This window comes from Rhamphochromis sp. 'chilingali' (genome assembly GCF_963969265.1).
Source record: "Rhamphochromis sp. 'chilingali' genome assembly, chromosome: 11".
Classification (NCBI taxonomy): domain Eukaryota; kingdom Metazoa; phylum Chordata; class Actinopteri; order Cichliformes; family Cichlidae; genus Rhamphochromis; species Rhamphochromis sp. 'chilingali'.
Genome location: NC_137938.1, coordinates 35,237,354 through 35,260,553, shown reverse-complemented (window position 1 = coordinate 35,260,553; position 23,200 = coordinate 35,237,354). Strand labels below are relative to the sequence as shown.

The 23,200-nt window shown below is 39.4% G+C and overlaps 1 protein-coding gene across 2 annotated transcripts in view; it reads left to right on the top strand.

Annotated features, from left to right (window-relative positions):
* The first annotated feature begins 558 nt into the window (after positions 1-558).
* The window catches only part of rgl2 (ral guanine nucleotide dissociation stimulator-like 2), a 33,369-nt gene continuing 10,727 nt past the window's right edge, over positions 559-23,200 (top strand). The window contains exons 1-11 of one of the 2 annotated variants that reach the window (XM_080897308.1): positions 559-804; positions 2,761-2,930; positions 14,695-14,742; positions 15,215-15,298; positions 15,421-15,587; positions 17,033-17,089; positions 17,996-18,192; positions 18,665-18,774; positions 19,471-19,686; positions 20,866-20,969; positions 22,675-22,759. In XM_080897308.1, the coding sequence (XP_080753434.1) occupies positions 2,772-2,930; positions 14,695-14,742; positions 15,215-15,298; positions 15,421-15,587; positions 17,033-17,089; positions 17,996-18,192; positions 18,665-18,774; positions 19,471-19,686; positions 20,866-20,969; positions 22,675-22,759 (1,227 nt within the window). In that variant the 5' untranslated portion in view covers positions 559-804; positions 2,761-2,771. Of the gene's footprint in view, positions 805-2,760; positions 2,931-11,709; positions 12,179-14,694; positions 14,743-15,214; positions 15,299-15,420; positions 15,588-17,032; positions 17,090-17,995; positions 18,193-18,664; positions 18,775-19,470; positions 19,687-20,865; positions 20,970-22,674; positions 22,760-23,200 lie in introns of those variants that run through there. The other variant, XM_080897309.1, reaches the window with a different exon arrangement.

The window sequence follows — 23,200 nt, the reverse complement described above, 5'->3', positions numbered from 1 at the left end:
CGTACTGCAGAGAGAACCTGCATTAAAATCTGAGGGTTCAAGTTTAAGCTGCTTCAGTAGCCTAACGTGGATTTATGAAGTCTGGTGATACAGAAGATAGGTCAGAGGTCAGGTTTACTTTTAGGTGTATGTGTTTAACAGGGACTGCTTTATAATTGTTATTGTAATATATAGGTTTATCAAAGTATCAAAGCCAATTTAATGGGGCCTGTTTTTCTGCAGTCAGCGTTCGTTTAGATGAAGTGAAGATTTTATGGATGTAAAGACTTTCAAAAATGAGGGAAAATGTGTTTGCGTGTGGTTGTGCGTACACGTGCTCGTGCGCGGTCACGCTGTCTGCCTGCTGGTCCTTGAAGTAACATTTCCCCGGAGGTGACGCGTACGGCTGTTGCGGTGTGTCGCTATCCACACTGTGGGAACTGCCCGGAGAGACGGGTATGTTGCCAAAGCAGTGAATGCACAACGTACAGGAACTGCGACGTTAGAGCAAGAGAGAGGCGGAGAGAGAGGGAGGGGAGGGAGGGAGGGAGTTTGCAGACAGACCAAAGTGCGCTATCAGCTGCTGAAAGCTGGACAGACGAACAGTGTGGAGAGACCGATAGAGGGGCGAGAGAGGGTGGGGGGGCGAGGCGGAGGATGGAGACTCCCTCGTCGTTGTCGGCGGTGACGGTGGTACAGATGGGTGCGACTCTCCTCAGCTGAGCTGGCCACCGATCCAGTTGCCCCGGCGGTCATCCAATGCAGTCTGGATCGAGCTGACCGCGGTTGCATAGCGCACATCCTGCGAATGAGACTTCGCTATCAGTAAGTTGAATTGTAGCTTCCTTCATTTATCTTCCTCTATTTGCTTAATTTTTATAGCCTAGCTCTTAATTTTTACGGCCTTCGTGTCCCTGAGTGATTCGCAGCAGGAAGCAAATGTCATCATCTGTCACTCTGCTGTGTTTAAATACACGCGTCAAACTTTTACAGCCCTCACAGTTTCAAGCTCCATTCTCGTCTTCCAGCCCACATCGAGACTGAAGCTGTCATTAGGACTGTACATTGCTGTAGCACCACCCCACGGCTACATTTATTAAACAGAAAATAGGCACTATGGGGTGTGACTTACTGTAGCCTAGTTACTGCGTTATATGTGTGTACACCTCAGTCATATGTGGCTGTTTGCTTTGGTCAGGCCAGTGAATAGCAGCCTTTCAGACTTCTGCATAACCGTTGGTCAGCGAGATCATATGCTGCACTGGTAATGCTTTGTTTCCCCTGCAGGCCTGCTCCCCTTTCCTCTCCTGGTACAAACTTGCTTTCTTGAGCAAGAATATAATGAACCATCACAAACCCGCAGTAAAGACAGAGCATTATGCAAGAGAAAGTTTAGGGTTACACAAATTGTGAAGAACCAATACAAAATGAGTGGAAACAAGGGAGTGCCATTAATGCATTTTTAGACCACACACTTTTTACGTGCTCTTTCTGATCAGATGGGTCATGTGCCTTGCTCAAAGGTCATCTGAACATGCTAGCAGGGCAGACTCTGCTGTTCTGTTGCTGGTCACATCACAGCCATTCTGTATCATTTGCTCCAAGTAAAAGTAAGAAGAAACTGTGAGGCACGCAACATTTATTAATATGCCAAACTGCACAACTGAGAGCACCTTAGCATGTTTTTTAATAAAAATTCTTCAGGTTAACATAACTGTTTATGTGTCTGTGGTTGACATTTCCATCACCCTCATATCACTCCTATACCCGCCAACTGTCTCGCTCCACACCTCTTTTCCTGTAACAGTGTTTACTTGATGTTTATCTTCAGGGCAATCTAAATACCAAAGAGGGGAAAGGGAAATGGAAGGAGGGGTTGCTATGCAAATCCAGACCTGCTGTAGGGCACAGTCAGTGTGTTAAGCAAATCAACTCCAGGATACCATTTAGAGTGTTGCTTTTGTTTAAAATGCAGTTTAAAGGCTGTCTTAAAGTTTTTAAAGCTATAACTGATAGTTTGTCCAATGTGGAGCTCGAACATGTGAAAGTATTCACAGGTGATGGAACAAGGCACATATGACGAGCGTGGCTATACGTCATAAAGTTACAGTTAGTTTATTTACTGGAAATGACTGATGATTACTTCTTCAAACCTTAAGTACAAAATCCAGCTGCCCAGTGGTCACACATTTAGGGACATCATTCTGTACACTGTTACAGCCTTTCCTCATTTCATGAAACAAACTAATTATTAAGAATCTAACTGGAAAATAGAAACATTTAGACTTCTCACATTTGTTATGTAACTGTCTAAGATAAGACATTAAAAAGCATCAAAATAAAGAAAATACAAGTTAGTTTTTGAGAAGAAAAATCGAATTCAAGATAAAAAAAAAAAAGCTCTGAGAAAAAAGTACTGTGCAGTGCAGGAATAAAGAGTCAAGTTTTAAGCTTTGATCTAAAACCTAGAAAGTTGGAGTGAGTGTCTGTGTTTCTGACAGTTTGTTTCAGATTTGTAGTGCTTAAAAGGAAAACATTGCTTTTCTATAATGAGTTTGGACATGTTAAATGAGTCAGTTGTAGAAATTTAAGTTAGTTTCTGGCTGCTGGCCTGATGTGATCCACTTTTATTGCCTTAGCCACAGCTTTAGCACCACTGTCTGATACTAATGTAATTTTATACTTTTATGTTATAAGGAAATGAACATGTGAGTACTTAATTCATTCCAACAGCTTCTTAAGAAATATCTAAAACATTTCTTATGTGTCTCTTATCTGCAGCAGCTGGCACCATGCTACCCCGTAACATACGTACAGGTGGTTATAACCTGCCAGGGGTGGAATCAGACAATGTGCCCCTCATTGGCTTTCGACCTTTATCACCTGACAGAGGAACCATAAGTGGCCACTCAGGGAGGAGAGCCGCTGACGCTGAAGTGCAAAGTTCGCAGGTGAATGGTTTTTACTTTGCCTCAAAATGGATGGATGGGTGTTTTATATTTGTATATTGGTGTTCCCAACAATCACAGAAAAATATGTAAGTTTATTCAGTGTAATGTTACCTCTCCCGCCAACGACCTCATATTGTTACTATGGCTTATTTGTATTGTAATCTGAAAATGTTACAACAACTTTCAACATGTTCACAATGTGTTCTGACCATCGATAAAGGCGCTAGCTACAACTAAATTTAGCTAATAGTAGTAACTGGCTAAATGAATAGCTTATTCATCTAATGGATATTACAGCAGTTAATGCTGTAAGCTAATGCTATTTCCTGCTATTTTATTAGAAAGACGTTGTATGTTTGTGGCTTTAAGAAATGTGTGAGATTAAGTCAAGTCAGATGTGGCCCACTGCGCAATTGCAGCACAAGCAATGGGAGCAGCCCATTCCTTCATTTGTGTTACTGACACTGCATTGCCCAATCTAATCTCTTAACAAGACTGGCCCCTCCCCTACCTTCGCTGTGCACTCACATTTCGTGTGGAAGAAGTGTCGAAGGTGCTACTGAAAAGCTGACAGAATAAAAAGAAACTAATAATAAATGCAGAAAAATCTGTCAAATTAACCAACATGTTAGCTGTTGCTGCTGTTGGACCGTGAACAGTAGTACCAGCAGCATCTAGTAACAGCTAGTAACCACACCTCAAAGTCACAGGAGGCTACTGCTTCTAGCACCAGCTGTGGAGAAGTGAGGAAGAGACGAGGAAGATACAATTATTGTGGTAAGAAACTAGATGGAGGACAGTAATTTGAAGCGAGAGATTTAAGGATTCAGGTAAAATGAATGGGTGCTTTTACCATGAGCCACTGCAAATAGCAAAAGTGTGGCTTTTAATATTGTAACCCAACAAACTACTGATTAAAACCTGCTTCAATATCTAAAATCAAACAAAATGAAATAAAATATAAACGTACATTGGCGTTTCCAACAATCACAGAAAAATATGTTTTTTCAACATAATCTTACTTTTCTTGGCTACCTGTCTGTTTCGCCATTGACCTGATATCTTTACTATGGCTTCTTATGTTGTAATCTTATAATGTTTCAACAACTTTGAACAAGTTCACAATGTGTTCTGACCATTGAAAAAGGCGCCAGCTACAACTACATTTACTGAATATCATAAACTCGCTAAATGGATAGCTGATTCATAATAATATAGCATTTAGTGCCGTGCAAGCTAATGGTGTTTCATGTATATGCATTATACACATATATATAGATACAGTGATCAGTGTGGGTTTTTTGTCCCAGTCCAACCCTGATCTGAAATGACTGTGAAAACAACAGCTCCCATGATTTTTCATAGAAAATTGCTACTTTCGGACTTTTGGTTAAATAGAGGATAGTCACAAAATAGTACAGAATAAAGTGGGCCTTTCTAGCTCTCGCCCATAATTGTAACAGTTATGGGCTAAAATGTTGGGTTTTTTTTTTACCTGTTTTCAATTAGTGCATGAACAAAACAACAGATGTTGTTTGATTCTTAGATTTTATAAAGGTTTATTACTGTATTAATTTACCTTTCTGTAAGTATTAGTATTGCCACAGAACCACAAGCCACTTGACAACATTCGCTGACCACTAGAAGGAAATCGATTTCAAACCACAACCAGGTCCTTCTTTTATATGCACGTAGGTTTCTTTTTTAAGTTATTATTCTTGTGTAATCTGCAGGACTAACTATTTAGAAATTTGTCATAAAGAGGAGAATTCTTTAATTCCATCCATTTTCTTAACCTTTTCCAAGTCAGCATTGAGGGAGACAGGCTCTGGAGCATATCCCAGCTGTCATGGGGTGAGGGGTGTGGTACAGCTGGACAGGCCACCAGTCTACCACGGGGACATAGAGACAGATAATCATTCACACACAGTGCAACTCATTTATGGATAAATTATCTTGTATTGCCAGAATACTAGTATTTTTTGGCAAAATTTGGTTTCAAAGAAAACAAGTAGCAGTGTTTAGCATATAAACTGTTGTGTGTTTGTGGAAAGAGGCTTTTTTCCCTGACACTATCACCTGCCCTCTGGGTGAACTGCAGCCAATGTTGGCACAGTGGAACTGTTCTCAGCAGATTGGTTTGGTCCAAAGTGGGAAAACTGCATAGTGTGTATTGGAAAACATCAATTACATTGTACATCTTTGCTGTGGAAAAGAGTCAGATGAACTTGTGACATATCCCAGAGCTTTGTTCTGTGGGACTGTGTTGATGGTATTTGAGTATTGACAGTCATATGCTTTAGTAGGTTTTCTGATGTTGACACAATAAATAGATCTCACAGAGCTGAGAGGGGATTAGGAGACTGTGACATTTGCCATGGCCTCACTGGCCATCACAGCTAGGAGCATTTAGAGCATTGTCCCAAGAAAGTGAGCTGCCTTGGACTGTATAAACAGCAGATGCGGTAGGCTGCTTTTCAGCCCTAAGGGAATAAAGCCACTGTGACTCAGACAGAAAAGCCAAGATACAGATGTATGAACGCGTGTGTATTGCACCATGGCAACACAAACACTGCTATTTACCATAAAGTGAATAAATTCAAACTAGTAGAATACATGAAAACACTTTTGTTATAGAGCTAATGGTTAATCATGATAACAGCTAGCAAACGGATTTAAGAAAATATTGTGTTTGTAGTGGCAACCCTTATACAACTCATTTAATTCATTTTGCATTGAAATTTTATCTTGAACACTTCACTTCAGCTATAGGCACGTCTAAGTTTTATGTATAAAAACTGCATAAAAATAAGCCAGTATCAACAGATGTGTAAGACATTTACAACAGGTAGAACAGAGCAAAATAATCAATAACATTAAAACATCATGACAGATCTCTTTATCTAGTTTTTAAAAAAAACAGCCTAATGGCATTAGTGGAATTGCTAGCAACGTGTTAGTAACGATCTGTATGTCGGTCCAATGCTTTTGTCCTGACTGCAGTGTCTCAGCAGGAAGTAAATGCTTAAAATGTATTTTAGACACTAACAGACTGAGGAAGAATAAATCGTACTAATCGTACTAATTGAACTGTTACAATTTACTCTTCTTTCTCCTTGCTGTGATTTTTTTTAATGACAGCCATGCTATGCTGCATATGTATTTACATCCTGCACAGGATGTGCTGTAATACTATTGCTCCTCCCCCGATGCTTCTTTTTCTGCCATCTTATAAGTAGGAAGGGCATGTGGTGTAAAACTCTGCCAAATCAAACATGCGGTGATATCTCCTGCGGTGACCCCTTGTCCCAAGTGAGCGGCCAAAAGTAGCCTCGATTAGAATAAAATGTTGTTTTAAAGGTCAATAACACTTTGGTTTATGACCAAATTACTGCAAAACTAATGATGGTCCTTAGTTGTACTTGTGTCCCTGCCTTACTAACATACTACCCATGTTAGTAAGGCAGGGAACATAAAGCTTTGTATATTTAAAGAAGCACTTAAAGACATTGTTTCTGCACTGTTTATATGAAGTTTTTTGTTTTGCTACATAAACTCCTCAATTTGACTTTGTAAAAGGGAGTAAAACTGACTTTAGGTTAGGAAGTTAAATGTTCAGGGCACAGGTAAATTTCCCACGAACTTTGCGTTTGTTAATGTTTAATCATCTGATAGTGAGGTTTTCTGAGCATTAGCAGACTTACACACACATGGTCAAATGCTAATTTAAGCTGAAGGCAAGACTACTGTTTGAATTCTTCTTACACGTACAGAACTTTAGCCTTTCTTAAGACCAACGTTGGAAACAAAACGGTTGTACTGGTTCCTAATAATATACTGACCAAGCTTCATGCCCCAGCTTCACAGGGCTCTTTGGTTTACTTCTCACCAAGTCTCAAGAAATGCTGCAGCTAAAAAAAGAAGTTACACTGACTTGCTTTCCAAATGACCAGACTTCCTCTCTGTTCGTGTCACATGTTGTCTGCTGAAGCTCGCATTAAATAATGCATGCTGTGGCCTGATCAGTGGATGCAGTGTACACCTGCTCTCCCCGTAAACAGTATCTAGTATCACAGGCTGTCTCCAAGGACAGGCTGTCAAGTGGAATCCAATACGACCTCTTGTTCATTCTTTAATGAGGGAAACTTGGATGTGTGATTCAAGATGCATAAAGTAACCTGTGGCATTTCGAGCAAACATATTGTAGCAAACTATCTGCAATGTAAAAATGTAGAAGAGTAACAGGAGTGCTTTGTTTTATGTTTTGACAACTTTTCCAGCACAGCTGATTGCTCAATCCTGAGCATTCAGTCTGTACATCTGAAAAACAAACAGCACAAAATAACATATTATTATGCATATTATCCACTGAGCGAAAGCCTACTGCTATGTTGCTACTCCTCTGCTCTGTTTTAACGTGTAGCCCTACAAATCGCTAAGTTTCTTATTACATGCAGCAATTGTAAAACTCAAATTTGTGGATGTGCAACTGTTACAATTTCAAAATGTTACATTTACTTTATACAAGATAATTGTTATGTTGGTGTTGCAGAAAAGAATCTGGGTAATAATGTGGTAACAGTGGGAATAATAAGGTAGGAACAAGAAGGTAATAATATAGAAATGACAAAATATTACTACTTAGTTACAAAAGTAATATCCAAGTAATTATATTGTATGATCATTGGTTATAGCTGAGAAATACTTCAGTAACTTAAATAATTAGTAACCGTACAGTAATATAGTGGTAATAATAGGAACCTGTTAGTAATAAATAGTGTACTATGGTAATATATGCACATTGTGGTAGTAACTAAATAACAATTAAGTAATATTGGTTTATCTTTAATATAGCACAAGACAATTACTTGCATATTAGTTTGGTAATTAAGCAGTAATAACTTGATATTCTGATAGTAGAGCAGGTCACCTACCAACTGGAAAGTCAGTAGATCGATCCCCAGCTCTTCCTGTCCAGCTAAGATACGGAACCCTGAGTTGCCCACAATGAATGTTAGATGTTAGATGATCCATTCCCACACAAGTATGAACTTGTGTGGGAATGGATGAATTGGACTTGTTGTAAAAATCACTTTGATTGCTCAAAAATTTAGTGGTAGTAACACGCCATTTAACATTTGTTTCCACATTATTACCAAGATGTAGTAGAAAGAACATTTGTGTTTTCTGATTATTTTATAGATAACAAAGATAACATAACGCCACCTGTTGGTCAGGTTGTGAATTTGCTGAATGATCAAGTGCAGCATTGGTGTTATGCAACATTTTTGCGTCTTCTCTCCGCTGCTCTGCTCTGTGTGAGGGACCCTGAAGCAATCACACAGAGTGGTCAAGTGAACACAAGTGAACAGAGATGATAATTACTGGCTAAAACTAGTTTTGCACAGTTTTCTTTTACTGAAAAGTAAAAAAAATAAAGAGAGGGAGGCACATTTGTTTTGGTCTAATATATCTGTACTCTAGTAGTCCTGTTATCAGGTTATCTGTATCAGGTTACAGATCACACGTGTTGATAATGCTCTTTGCATTCTTGAGCCTTTTGGTTTTTACTGTTCAAGCAGATCAGTTCAAGATATTGGTGTTAAACAGTTGTATATTTCAAATGTATCCTTTCATTTTTAACATTTCATCAACCTGATATTTGCAAGATTTTGTTTACAAGTGTACTGTTGAGTAATTTTAAAACATGATGTAGAAATACAAGAGACGCAAGCTTATTTACTACTTTAAGAAGTGGAACAAGGCAATAACTCCCTTTATTTGTCCCTATTTTTGTTTTCGTGTGAATGACTTCCCATAACAAAACTGTACCTCATAGATTCATTTCAAACAACAACAGGTAACCTGTCAGTGAAGTTACGAGCCTGTTTGGTCTGGACTTTAATACTTTATTTAATCACTTTCCTGTTTTAATATAACCTCAAGTTTGCACATAAATAATTTTCCTATTTTGGTGTGAGAGAACCTGATTGGCCAGCACAAGACCTGACCTCTACCTTACCCAGCACGTTTTGGATGAACTAGACTGCTGATGAACATGAGCTGGGTCTTATCAACCAACATTAGAGGCCAACATCTTTCTTGCTCTTGTGAATAAATAAAAACACATCTCTGCAGCTGGCTTCCAAAATATGGTGGAAAACCTTCCCAGAAGAGTACAAGCTGTTATGGTTGCACTTTAACACATTATTTAATGATGAGACGCGCCCCAAGCACATATGGATGACCACATATAAGCATGAGCACGAGCATTTTCTAATCACAAAGTTATAATCATGTAATAAATTTTTTTTTCTCTTTACGATGAATAGGACTTCGGCTACAGAGTTTTACTTGAAACACAGTAGATAACGGGCACCAGGGGATAGATAGATGAAAGCGTGAGAAGAGGGACAAACAGAAAGATAGGAAGGAAGGGGTAGGGGTTTTGAACTACACAGAAAAAAAACAATGGTTATCTTTAAATAAAGCTTCAGAAGATATATTTACGACCCCCTGTTTGCAGGAATGCCTTGTCTGGATTGAAAATGGTGGGCGTCAACAGTGTATTTGTTTAACGTCAAAGGTATTCGGCAGAACTAATTGGATATATGTAAGGGAAATGGTTGAAACTGCTGTTTTTTGAGGAAGGAGGTAGGGTTAAAATGAGAGACGATTTCCTCCCTGTTGCTTTTCTGGTTCTGTCCAATAGCTGACATAGTTGTTCAGCTTGTGGAGGTGACGCAGCCTAAACTTTTGATGGAGAAGGGAAGAAAAATAGCTTCACAACACAGCAGCACGTCCTGCTTCCTGTGTTTGTCTCCACTTATTATGTGCTTCCTGTAGGCAAGGAGGTGGAGGGACTTTAAGAAAAGCACAGCTCAGTGCCCAAAGAGAAGATCCCATCTTACAAAGAACATAAACAAAGGGTGACATTTGGTAACAACAATGGATCACATGGGTAAAATCAACCCTGTGTGTGTTTCTAAAGCTTATGAAATCACTAGAGATCCATGGATAACAGCTGCACAGTACTCTTTTTATGTTAGGAATCAACACATGCCCCCAACCGCAGTGGCCTATAATCATGATCCTTATACAGCAGCCTTTGAGGCAGCTAAACTCAAAATTACACACATCTACTGAGAGGTTTCTCCACAGAAAAGACTATTTTATCTGACCCAGATTCAGAGTGGTTTTAGAAGACTGGTGCTCCACTGAATATACTTTTACCTCCTAGCAGAATCTCAACACAACATCTATGTCTGGAACAAGGAAACAGAGCAAAAGCTAGTTTCCTTTGCATCAGAAAGGCCCACAATATCACTATACTTCACAAGGGATCAGTGACAATTTTAAACCACATTCCCTCTTTTATAAGTCAGTTGTAACTCTGCCTTTGGGGGGTAATTATACTATCTTTGTGTATGAACAAGTTAAACTAGTTTTAACTGCTGTTTTTTCTCAAAGAGGTTTCTTATCACTGAGCTGCTGTTCGTTATATAGCACGTGGATATACAGTAACATATCTAGTTTTCATGTGATCACACATTATCACACCCTGTCTCATTATCAGTGTTAGCAGAATTAAATACAGAGAAAAATATTTTCATGCAGTTTTTTACGAGTTGATGTAAAGACAGTAGCTGGTTGGTAGGAATGAGGTCCGACTGGCACCTATCCCAGCTGTCGTGGGGTGAGAGGTAGTGCACTGTAGACCCTGGACAGGTCAGCAGTCTGTGTCCAGGTGAACCCTTGATGACCTTTCATGCTCACACACTGACACCTACGGCCAGAATCACCAGTTAACCTAATGTGCATAGTGTAGTGGTGTACGCGGTTAACAAGACAAAGCTCCTTGGGTCGTTTCTGGGAAGTGACACACAAATCCCTTTGGGGTTGCACTGGGAAGAGCATCTGGCATGAAAAGCTGCAAAATCAAACATGCAGAGTTACCAGCTGTGGTGACCTCTAATTTACTCTAGTTAAAGTAGCTCTAATTAACCCAACATGTCTTTGGACTCTGGGAGGAAACCAGAGTACCTAGAGAGAACCCACGAAGGCAGGAAAACATGCAAGCGCCACACAGAAAGACCCCACCCACAAATAAAGGGAGCCACTAATGCAGTTTGCAGGTCACTGCCCTAAGTGCTTCACACGGACGTATATGTCTATATATATATATGTCTATCTGCCGTTTTTTCCAGGAGTAGGTGGAGGCGCAAATAGAAACGTCATGCCAAATAATTTCTAAGGATTATTTTGCTCTCTGTCTGCTGGATATATAAGAAAGCAGCTATTGGTAATATTACTCGTAAGAAGTTTATAAGGAGAAATGCTAAATGTTTACAGCCTGTCTTTATGACAGCAAGTGCACAAGAAATAATACAATCATTGGTGTTTGCTATGCTAACAAACTATCTCACACACACAGCGCTGCTGAAGTCTCCAGTAGCACGACTTCACTCTGCAATGCCATTAGCCCCTAAATAAACACAGCTTGCTTCCTGGTTTAGTCGCTGTCTGAACGTTTATTACCTCTTGTTACAGGACTGCAGGCCTCTTGCTGCTCAAACTGCAGGCTGCCTACCACAGATGGCAACCTTCACAGTTATTTCTGTTTTTCTCAGTGTTGTTTTAAACAGACTACGCAGTCAGACTGGTTTATCTGCATAGGAAGGTCATCTACAAAGGGAAAGAGAGCAGGAGAACGGAGAGGAGATTGAAAGAGTGGGGCATTGTTCTGGAAATGGCTTCAGGGCTTTGTCAATGTGTGTGTGTATGTGTGTGTGTGTGTGTGTGTGTGCACTGATGAGGCATTTATTTGTGTGAACAGTGTGGCTGTGTTGGGGCTTTTCACATAGCCTGCTATATGTGTGTGAATGGGTGGAAAGTGACCCAGTGTAAATGAGTGTCGTCCTATGAACACCGTCATATTCTTGTCTGTGTTTGGAGTGTGTGTGTGTGTTTAAGTGTAATGGGTGTGTCTAGGTGATGTAGACCGATGGGGGTTGGGCTTAGGTCCTGCTTCAGGTGTGTCTTTGTGATAGAGAGCAAAAAAGGTTGAGAAGCAAACGTAAAGAGGTAAACATACAGATATGGGTCAACTGTGACAGGGGAGTTGATCAGAAACGAGTGAATAACAGATGAGAAGCAATGGAGAAAATAAGAACACTATTTCTGCGTTTATCCTGAAGATTTCCAGGAAGCTTAGGGATTCCTACCTGTCTGAACTTGCCCACGGAAAGGTAAGTTGTGGGACCATTTTGTCTCTTTTTTCAGTCTGTGTGCGTGTGTGTGTTTAGCCTGACTTCATGGGAAAAGACATAATCGCAGGCAGATTTGCATGGAAGTAAGCGGAGTTAGAATGGGTAGAATAACAGGTTTGATGAGTGCACGTTATATAATGAAGTGCTATAGGATCATTTTTGAATTGAAGGAGTACCTGTTTGAAACACTGACCTTTGGTCACTTTAAAGCAAGGTAATTTGATAAAAGCGAACAGAGGCGAGCATTGGTTTATTACAAATAATTACACTGCTGGTTTAATGAAGGGAATACAAGCCATCTATACCATCCTGGGAATGATTCTTGGCTTATACTGTGACTTTGAAAGTTTGCATATGAAAGAGATGACATGCAAAAATGAATGAAAATGTAAGTCAGGTTTCTGTTTGTGTGGTTAACAAACAGGAGCTTTCGAGGCCGGCGTGTTTTGCTGTTTTTGTTAGCAGAGTGTGTCTCCAAGGTGTTTCCTTTGCCTTTGCCTGTTGACTCATGATGAATATACGCTTTCTAATAGGTTTGGAGATTTCAGCAGACACCCAGTAAGACTTACTCAGTGCTTTACTCATGCATTTTTTATTGTGGAAAAAGTTACAGTTGTGAAAGCGTCAGGGTAAAGTGATATTTATCGGTGTATTAGTTAAATGCTTTGATCCAAATGTGAACTACAGAACAGGCCAACCCTTTACAAATTATGCGGCATGAGGTTAAAACCAACTGACATTTTAAAATACACAGACAGCTCCTTTGCTGTGAAAAGGTCCACTATCAAAAAGCAATAAAAATAAAATAAAAACAACTTTGTTTACATCACCTATTTATGCTTATATCAAACCACATGCTAAGTCATCTATCTTTAACTCAAACTGTAAAGATATAAATCAGATTTATGCACTAAAAAGGAGTGCAAAGGGAATGCAATCATTTTTTTTTCAAGCAAAATGACCAATTCTGTGTAAAATATTGATTATGACTTCATAATTCAAAGTATTATTTAAGTATAGTACTTCAAGCATAATGGTAAGTATGATCATCCACAGCCCCTGCTACTGATAATTTCTGAACTACTGTTTTATTAGGTTGTTAGTGGTAAAGTCTAAATGTGTAGCATAAAAAACATAAAAAGCACTCACTGAAAAACCGATGATCAGTGTGACCTGCCTATGTTTTGTGAAATTATTTGAATTTTATTGTCAGTGGCCCAGGTATTTAATACATCTTTAATCAAGTTAGTCTAGAGAATAATGACTTTGTTAGTGAAATAATGAATGAGACTAAGCAAAGAAAAAATCTGCTGCATGGTAAAACAGACCTTTTTTTTTATCTTATCAGTTTGCAGTATTTACCTCTCATTCACTCATTCACAAACACATTCAAAGAGTTTGTGTGCAATGTATTCAGCGTCTGACTAAAGGACACTATTGGCATGTGGACAGGATCAGTCAGAGATTCAGCTGGATGTGAGTTAGAATTGCTACATCTGCACTCATTTTTAGACTTTAATCTTTGCTTTTTGTGTACTGTTGGATGACTTATCATCTCAAAGTTTTACTTACATAAAACCATTTGTAAAGCTTATGAGATAAATGTTGTATAGAAAAGCTAAAACACCTCATTGAAACCCTCATTCAAACTTGAGCAGTGTTTTCCAAAATCAGATGTGTTTCTTTTATTGCAAAATGTTTAATTTCCAGTGCAAGTATTTGCATTAACTAATGTTGCAGTTGAGCAGCTGTGTTAGGTTAAATGAAATAGAAATACTCTTTTAATCTGCAGAATCACACATGCATTTAAAATAGCTCTTTGCAATCAAAGGTCATCTGCCTTTTATCTCTCCGGCTGTTTTGACAGTATTAAAATGTCTCTGAAGTGTCACCGCATGTCTCAGGCTTCTTCTCCTCTCTCTCTAAAAATGTGCTGTGAGTCATGCAGTGTCTGCAACATGACATGGCTGCAGGATCCTACTATCCAAGAGCTGTTTGTGTCAATATGTAATTAATAAGTATGCAGTAATGGTGCCAAGTGTTTTTTGTTTGCAAGTGCTGTCTTATTCTGTTATTTCTATTAGGAATGTTTCTGTCTTTCTGTGGCAGACACGCTGTTGGTTGGAAAAAACTCTTGGTTCAACATTTTAATGCTTTGCACAATTTGATATAGACACCTTTAGTGTATGGGGCACAACAGACTTTGGATTATTCAGATGAGCCTGTCATTATTGTGCATGTGTCCCAGTCCAGGGAAAGATGTTTAGAAGCAGCGCTGCGTGACTTTTCCCAACAGTTGCAAATTAGGTTAAAAACAATTCTGGGTTGAATTACCTTTGCAGCCTGGTGTATTTTGGGTTGTGCTTCATCATTTTAAGGAGAACAAAGTAGATTATACGTGTTTTACTCTCAGTTTGGTCTTTTTTTTTAATTCTCTAATAAAATAGCTAAGACATGTGATTTTGTTTTGACTCTTGTGTGTCTCTCTTTCTCAGGCGGAGCCCTCTCCGATGAAGACTACCTGGTACTGTCCTCTAGATTTGGTAAGGGTTTCACATTGCATGGGGATTCACAGCCTGTGAGCTAGTACCAGTATAAAGTAGGGTGACTGTGTCAGGGACTGTCCCTGAGGTTAAACTGGATTGTTTCATGTCCCATCTGAGTTGCAAATTAGCCAAAGTGGAATACAAAATAAATTCTTTGTTTGAATTTGCAGCTTGATGAATTTGGACTGTTTCTTGCACTGGTTCAAACAAGTGTGATTTCACACACTGTTGTTGTTGTTGCATAAAGGAACACAATAACCATAAAGATAAGATAAACATAAAGATTTTATCTCCATTTTTTAAAAATTAAACTGTCTGATCATGTACGTCTGTTCATTTCAGTTAATGGTTTAACAACAATTTCTGCCACTCATTATTAAATATATTTTAAAAACTTCAAAGTATGCATTAGTCATAAGCAGCAATCTTCATATAAACAGTGTCTTTACTGTCTGTCTTTGCTCTACAGCCCACTGTGGTGGAGGAGGAGGAGGATGGGGTGATCTACACAGTTACTGTCAAGCAGCACCATGGTGGACCCAACAGTCCAATGGTAAGTTTAATGTGACTGACTGGGTAAACTATTTGAGATGAGAGGTTTGTGGGGGTTGCAGTAACATTGTTTCTTTCTTTTTTCCTCACTTTTGATCTCATTTCTTTCCCATTTTCTTCCAGTCCACAGTTTCCAAATCCCAGTGTGTGAAAGCAGGCACAGAAGAGAAGTTGGTGCTCCACCTCCTCCACTCATTTTGTATGGGCGACTCCTCCTTCATCACCATCTTTCTCTCCACCTATCGATCCTTCACCACCACGGGGAGAGTGCTGGACATCCTCAGTGACAGGTAGGAGACTTTTAGCTGTGATCATTAAAATGAAAAAGAATTTAAAAGGCAGTAAGATCAAAGAAACCAGAGCGACGGCATACTTGTTAAACTGTAGAAACAAATTAAATTAAACTTTTTTTACATTAGACCACATAGAGGCATAGTACGCTTTGACTCTTATCACACTGAAAAATTGAGGAGATATGTTAAAACATCATGTTCTGTTACATGTTTTTAATTGCATGTTGTATATTTTCATGGTATAGATGTTTTTGTATACTTATTGTTGATAACAACATATATGTATCTCTGCTGGAGGTTTCTTCTTTTAGCACACATATATGAATCATCCTCTCCAAAAAAAAAAAGTTTGACCTGTATCCTAGTTTTAGAGAGTTTTAAACCTTTACTAAACACAAACATATTGGAGTTTAACTTTGACCTGACGATTGTGTCAGATGAAAAGTCATGTGTTACCAAACTGATTACAGTCCCTCCAGAGATAAATATGGAGCTGTTATCCAGATCTGTTATCTGGTGGATATCCAGGTAACAGATATCTTCCTGTTTGTCTGATGCTTGTTTTCTGCTAACTAACTGTTGACAACTTTTTAAAGCCAAATAAAAAGCTCAGTCATCATAGCTTTTCAGATTCTCCACATTGACTTTTCCCTTGCATAGAGCAGAAGCCAACACAAATATGATTGGTTGACAGGATACATGGATACTAATAGAAACAGAAACCAATCCATCCTGTAGAGATTTTTACTGGAAAAGGAAAGTTTTGACACACATGACACTAAAAACAAAGCCAGGAAGCTAACAGTCATTCAGATTCATCCTGGAAGGTCTTGTCATGGAAATCCATTGATTAGTTGTTAGGATTTTTCAAGATCAACACAGCCTGTGAGCCTCATTTCCTATTAGCCACTGCTAAATAAGAAGCTAAAGAATAAAGTTCAGTTCATTGCTTATGATTCAAAACTATACACCTAGTTTTCTCAAGATACACAGGTGTTATTGTGGCTTTGCAATTCGTCTTCAAGCCATTTTTAAACAGGGATTTCTAAAATACTTGTAAAGTTAAAGACATTTCACATAGCAGGAAGCACCTGTGTGCTGATTTAAAATAACTGCAGCTTAGTTCTTCTTCTTAGAAACATTACTCAGCAAAATAAGAAAACTGCTTGTGGAATTTCCTTCCACCAAATAAAGGAAGTTTATATATGATACACCTAAAATTTTCCAGAGATGCAACAGGAAAGAGAGTGAGAGAATCAGCAGGAATGTAAACACCAAAGCCTTTGCGAAAAAATATCTTTGGAAAAATAAGTCATATATAAAACCACCGGAAAACTGAAGTGCTATTTATGATACAGCAGATGCAGCTATCTGAAGCTGAATGATACTTTCAAGCTGGTTTTCTTTTTCTGCTTCATGATTTTTTCGTTTTTTGTTCACAGGCTGGAGAACCCACCCGGGGACAGCGAGAGAAGTCAGATAAGACAATCTTTTAACAAGTGAGTTTTTGAATAGCTAACCAAAATCTTTTCGAGTGCTTGAGTTACTTTAGTATCTGCATGCCATAACAACAACTGCTGCAAACGGTTTTGCTTCTTTCTTTCATTCTTTTTTTTAAGGGGAATATTATTTTTACCAGGCAGGGTGTTTTTAAAAACTGAAACAGAAACTTTCATGTTACACATCATTTCAACAGCTGCTGCTATTAAAATCAGCGTGAGCACAAAACAAAGAGTAGTTAAAAGCTTTTTCTGGGGTATAAATCTCTTTCTGCAGAGAGTAAGTAAAGGAAAACAAGCTGTAAAATCTGAGAATTGTTGCTAAATGTCCGTTTTACAAGGATACACTAATGAACTGAAATCCAAAAGTGTTTTGAATTTTCCAAAAAGCTTGTATAAGATATGCTCCAGTCAAGCTTGTTCATTGAAGACTGTCTCGTAAGTGCCTGCCTGGTGAATTCCAGCCAGTTTCATGATAACTGGGGCGTCTTTCTTTGCAGAGGTGCTCGGTGCCACTGGCAGACTTACTTTTGTACCACTTCTTGTAAGCAGACTTGTCCTTCAAACTAAAATCTTGACCCTTTGGGTCCACTAGGCTCATGTCTAATCTGCTATTCTTGTCTAAACGCCTGAAGAGGGTGATTTATTGGAAACTTCTTAGATGTGTTGAAAAATATCAATATATCCAATCGATTCCAATCTCATTCCGTCATCCAGCACAGGCAGACCGGTCACATATCACATGCAATCTTAGCAAACACTAGAATAAATCTGAGGATTAGTCTTTTCAGTTGCAAGGCAGAAAATGTGTTATTTCGTTTATGTTCTTGCACCAGCCTCTCGAGTCGTTCCCCTTTCTTTTCTTTAATTCCTCCCATCCTTATCTCCATGTCTCTATCCCTACAGAGCAGTGTGTACAGTGTTCAGCACGTGGCTGTCAGAGTATCCTGAAGACTTTAAGAGTTTGGGGGACCCCTCTCGCTTGCTACGCTTGGCTCCCCTCCTCCCTCATGACTCCTCATCTGCTGCTGATCTCCGCGCTCGCTTCCTCAGGATAGCCGAGGAGCTCAGCGAGAAAGCCCTGCTCCCAGATACCCATAAAGGTCTGTGTTTTAACTGGGATTTAAATGACAGTGTTATGGCCTTGTTCAGTGAGGTCATCAAGAAATATATATTTCTTCTCACTTGAAATCAAATGGAGACTGCAAGAATGGAAATATATACAATCTGGATTTGTTGTGACTATTTTCACCTAAAATTATTTTCTCTGAACATAACATCATTTTTCCCAGATATCCTGAACATTATTATGAAAACTAAAGGTTTTAGTTACTGCTTTTTCCATCTGGTTTGTCAGTGAAAGATCTCAACAACTATTAAATCAGAAGCAATGCTGACATACCTATTCCAAAGCTAAGATTCAGAAAGTAATTAAAACAAACAGTAACAATTACTCCTTTCAGTTTTGTGCTAATTTGCTACACAACCCTCATTTCAGCTGCTTATTTCTCCCATAGTCACCACAGCTCTGAACAATCTGATGCACATTTACTTGATCAGTGTCACTATTTGCAGATCAAACCAGTTTCACCAGCCCTCCTCCTGATGCCTCCAAGTTTGAACCTACCAGCATCCTTGGATTCTCTGGAGCGCTGATTGCCGAGCAGCTCACCATGATAGAGACTGTGAGTTTACCCTGAAGACAGAACACTTTCTAAGTAATGACCTGTGGTGACAAAATGTAAAACACTGCACTCCTTAAATGGTAAATGGCCTGTATTTGTATAGCTTTTACTAGTCCCCCCTAGGGACCCCAAAGCGCTTTATACACCCAGTCATCCACCCATTCACACACTGGTGGAGGCAAGCTACAGTTGTAGCCACAGCTGCCCTGGGGCAGACTGACAGAAGCGAGGCTGCCATATCGCGCCATCGGCCCTTCTGGCCAACACCAGTAGGCGGTAGGTAAAGTGTCTTGCCCAAGGACACAACGACCAAGACTGTCCGAGCCGGGGCTCAAACCGGCAACCTTCCGATTACAAGACGAACACCCAACTCTTGAGCCACGATTGCCCCTTACGTCCCTGGAGACTTATGTGATCGTTTCAAACATTTACTAATCATGTGTGCTTTCAGTTTGAGTTCAATCTGCTTTTTATTGTCTTAATCCTGTTTTTTGTATTGATACTTTTTCAAACAGCAGTTTGATTAAAATACGCAGAAGTAAGAGAAAGAGAAGTGTCCCACTCTCAGAATCTCAAATGTTTTCATAAGGAAATTTAAATAGGATGACCTCTGAGTTCAGTTTATGTTGTTTAATCAATGATTTGTAAGCAGTTTTTACAGATCTTAGTTATAGTTGTAATTCTCACCTCTTTCAGGAGCTTTTTGTCCGTCTGGTCCCGTACCACTGCCTCGGATCGTTGTGGTCTCAGAGGGACAAGAAGGGGAGGGAAGGAGTTTGTTGGTCAGTCCGTGCCACTGTGCGTCAGTTCAACAAGTTGGCCAATGCTGTTTTAGCATCCTGCCTCTGGCCGACAAAACTGCGGAGCCAGCAGAGAGCTCGACTGCTGGAGAAATGGATCAGCGTGGCAGAGGTCAGTAGAATGAAGTCACAATATATAAAATTCAATGCAACAAACACATATTTTGTATCAATCTCAATAAGTCTCAATAAGAAATTGAGGTCTCTGTGAAATTAAACTATTAACTGTATTCCACTTGGAGTTTCAAGGCATCCAAAAACCTCAAGCCTGCTTTAAATCCTTCAGTAATCCTCTAACTGTAATCGTATGCTCAGCTCTGACTCTGCACAAATCATGGCAAAGTCACAGTTGCTAGGATTCTGGTTATACTTTTATATTAATCCATAGCTGTGAGCACCACACGTTATGTCACAGTCTTCTCTCCATCAATGAGGAACAAATAACAAAAAATACTCTGGTGCATTTTTTTGAGAATGCAATGCAGAGTTAATATCGTTTTTCAGGGTAAATTCCCCTCACAGATAAATGAATTAGAAAGCAAACCCAGAAAATCGAACCCATAAGTTGTTTTTTGGGTGTTTTTTAAGCTGTGTTTCACTGATATGAACAGGATATTTGAGAAACGGTGCAAAATCATTACACAGCCAAAGAAATGTTCTTTTCTGTTTTCCATTTTCCAGCAACTCCAAACAAAAATATATGTTTACCTCAAGATCAAATGAGATCTTTTTCAAAACCAGCATTTTTTTGGACTGCATGTAAGTGTTAAGTGCTCCTGGTGTATGTTTCTGTACACGATGAGCAAATAGTGTAGGAAATGAGCTCTTCCAGTAACACCAGCGCTGAGTCAAACAATGTGATGTACGACCTCTGGGCAATGGGAAACGTTTGCATCTGCTTACTGTGAAAGAGAAAATGTGGATTAAGTGAAATCTGTAGCAGTGTTAGAGTTACCGTGCAGATCACTCAGCTTCTTTAAAATATTAAATTGCCTGCAGCAATGACAAGCTCTGCTCGAACACACACAAGCACAAAACATATCGTGTCCCTGTCTGCTATGGCCTCCAGCTTTAATTCTCCCTTTTTTCCTCTGGTTTGCTGGAAACCTGGCGTTCCGGTCTCACCCTATGTTTGTTATGAGACAAACCCCTTTAGCAGCATCCATTATTCAGCACATCAAGGTGACAGCGTAACTCAATACTCGGCAGACCCACAGCCACAGGTGTTCTCAGTTACACTATACCATGAGATGCAAACGGTGGTATTTGTCTTTGTACGTTCTTTCAACAGGCGTGTCGAGCCAGGAAGAACTTCTCCTCGCTGTACGCTATTGTGTCTGCCCTCAAGAGTAACCCCATCCACCGGCTGAGGAAGACGTGGCAGGACACCGACAGGTCTGAGGCTGCAGTACTCCCTGTTTTAGTGCAGAGGCTTTATAATCAAATATGTGGAAAACAATCTAAGAGAGGAAAAGTGCAGGATTACAGCTCGAAACAAGGGCATTTAAAGGCTATGGTGATCATTCTAAACAGGTTCATGTTAAGTATTGGAGCAGCAGCATGAACAGCTGGTCTCAAATATTAGTTTATTTAAGTATATCCATCCATCCAACCATCCGTTTTCTGTCTGGGTCTGGGTTATGGGGGGCTGTAGTCTAATTTGAGATACTCAGACCTCCCTCTCTCTAACCTCGTCTTCCATCTCCTCTGGGTGGACACAGAGGCATTCCCAAGAATGTAATCTCTCCATCATGTCCTGGGTCTACCCTGAGGTCTCCTCCCAGCTGAACTTACTCAAAACACCAGAAGGCATCCAGAAGGCATCCCTGTCAGATGCTGAACCACCTCTCCTTAAATGTTTTTATAAATATCAGAATATAAAATCATGCTTATACATCTTATATTAGGGGTCTGAAGTGCAAAATAAGAAAGGAATATTGTGCATTCTTTCATTTTTATTATCTTTTTCATTAATAATAGAAAATAAAAAATAATTGGATAACTATACATTCAAACTATTTTTGTCTGTTTTGTGCACTAAATCTTAAAGTCGGACATACATCTGGATTGTAATACTTAAAACAGTATCACCAGTTTTAAGTACTTTCTGATGTACAGTGCAGTAGACAATACTGAATTAGTATGGGTAAACAAGGCTCTTTATGGTAATCGAGGAATGGCACCAGTGCTGTCTCAGGTATCAGGCTGCAGTTTCTTGAACCTGAGAGAAACAAAGGTGTTCCACATTCTCGATAATTAGACATGCCCCTCTTGAAAATCAGTTTGGCTTTGGATAGGAATAATGCCGAGCTGGAGGAGACAAAGACTCCCACATGCTCACAGGGACCAGGCGGGTTAAACTGTTGAATGTCTGAGTCAGCTGAGTCAGACGTGCGGGTACTGCTGAGAAACGTTCAGGCCTGCAGTGCAGGTGGGAAACTGGTTTAGGAGTTGGAATCAAACGGACGGCTGATGTGTTACTTTGCTAGATAATTAAAGCTTTTTGCTTTAGAGCACTTTTTGTAAGAATTCTTATTCATTGAAAAAACAGGCAAAGACTACAAAATATATAATTTTATATAATTTATTTACATACTACAAAAACAACCATATTTAGAGAAGGCTAAGGAACTTGGAAAGGAAAGCGTCTGGACTTCTTTAAGTTGCTTGAAGACATTTCACCTCTCATCCGAGTCCCAGATTTAAGCCCTATGGGAGTGTCCCCCCAACAGGGACAATGGACCCCCTAATGATCCAGATATAACTTCATATTGCACACACTGCACCATCGCTGTTTTAATATTATTTTATAGCATCAGTTGTTCTTAGTTTTCTGGGATGTAACTGCCTGATGTTCAAACTAGATGTTAACTCCATTTCTAAATTACCTCAGGTGTCTCTTTCTGTGATATTGTCTTTTAAAAAAAACCTTTCATATTATCTCATATGGGATATCATGCAATACAATAACAGTAAATCTGTGCCTGGCTAACGTCATTCAAGCTCAAGCTTGCACAAATGATCTTCATTATATTTTAGTAGACTGAATAATATAAGACTACAAATCAGTCTTTATCTTACTGATCTGGTTACTTTACAGAGAGGCGTTGAGGAAATATGAGGAACTGTCAGAAATCTTCTCAGACAAGGACAACTATTCACAGACCAGAGAACTCCTGAAGGAGGTAAGTGGCAGGGATTAAGGGTGTAATGATAGTGGACTGTATGTCTTCAAAGTTGGCTGAGGTAAAAACAGGATCAAATGCCGAATGATGACATCAGTTACATTATACTGTGCGAAGAAAGCAGATTCAGTGAGAAATTTGATATTTTATTTATGGCACACTGAGGCTGCTTTCTACTTGGGTCACGACACATCACGAAACCAGCAAGTAAAAAGTGAAATCATCAAACACGGATGGCGTGTGTTCTAGACATCTTGTCATTTCACTGTACGTGTTGATTAATGATGAAACTAGCTGGAAGCAGCATCTTATGCTGGAAAGCTGCCGCTTTGAGCTCTCAGTGACGGGGCTGTTGTGTTGGAGCGGTCTTGATTTAGAGTCAGATTTCAGCAACTCTTGTAACGACTTGGACTCGTTTCAGGGCTATTTTTACTCAGACCT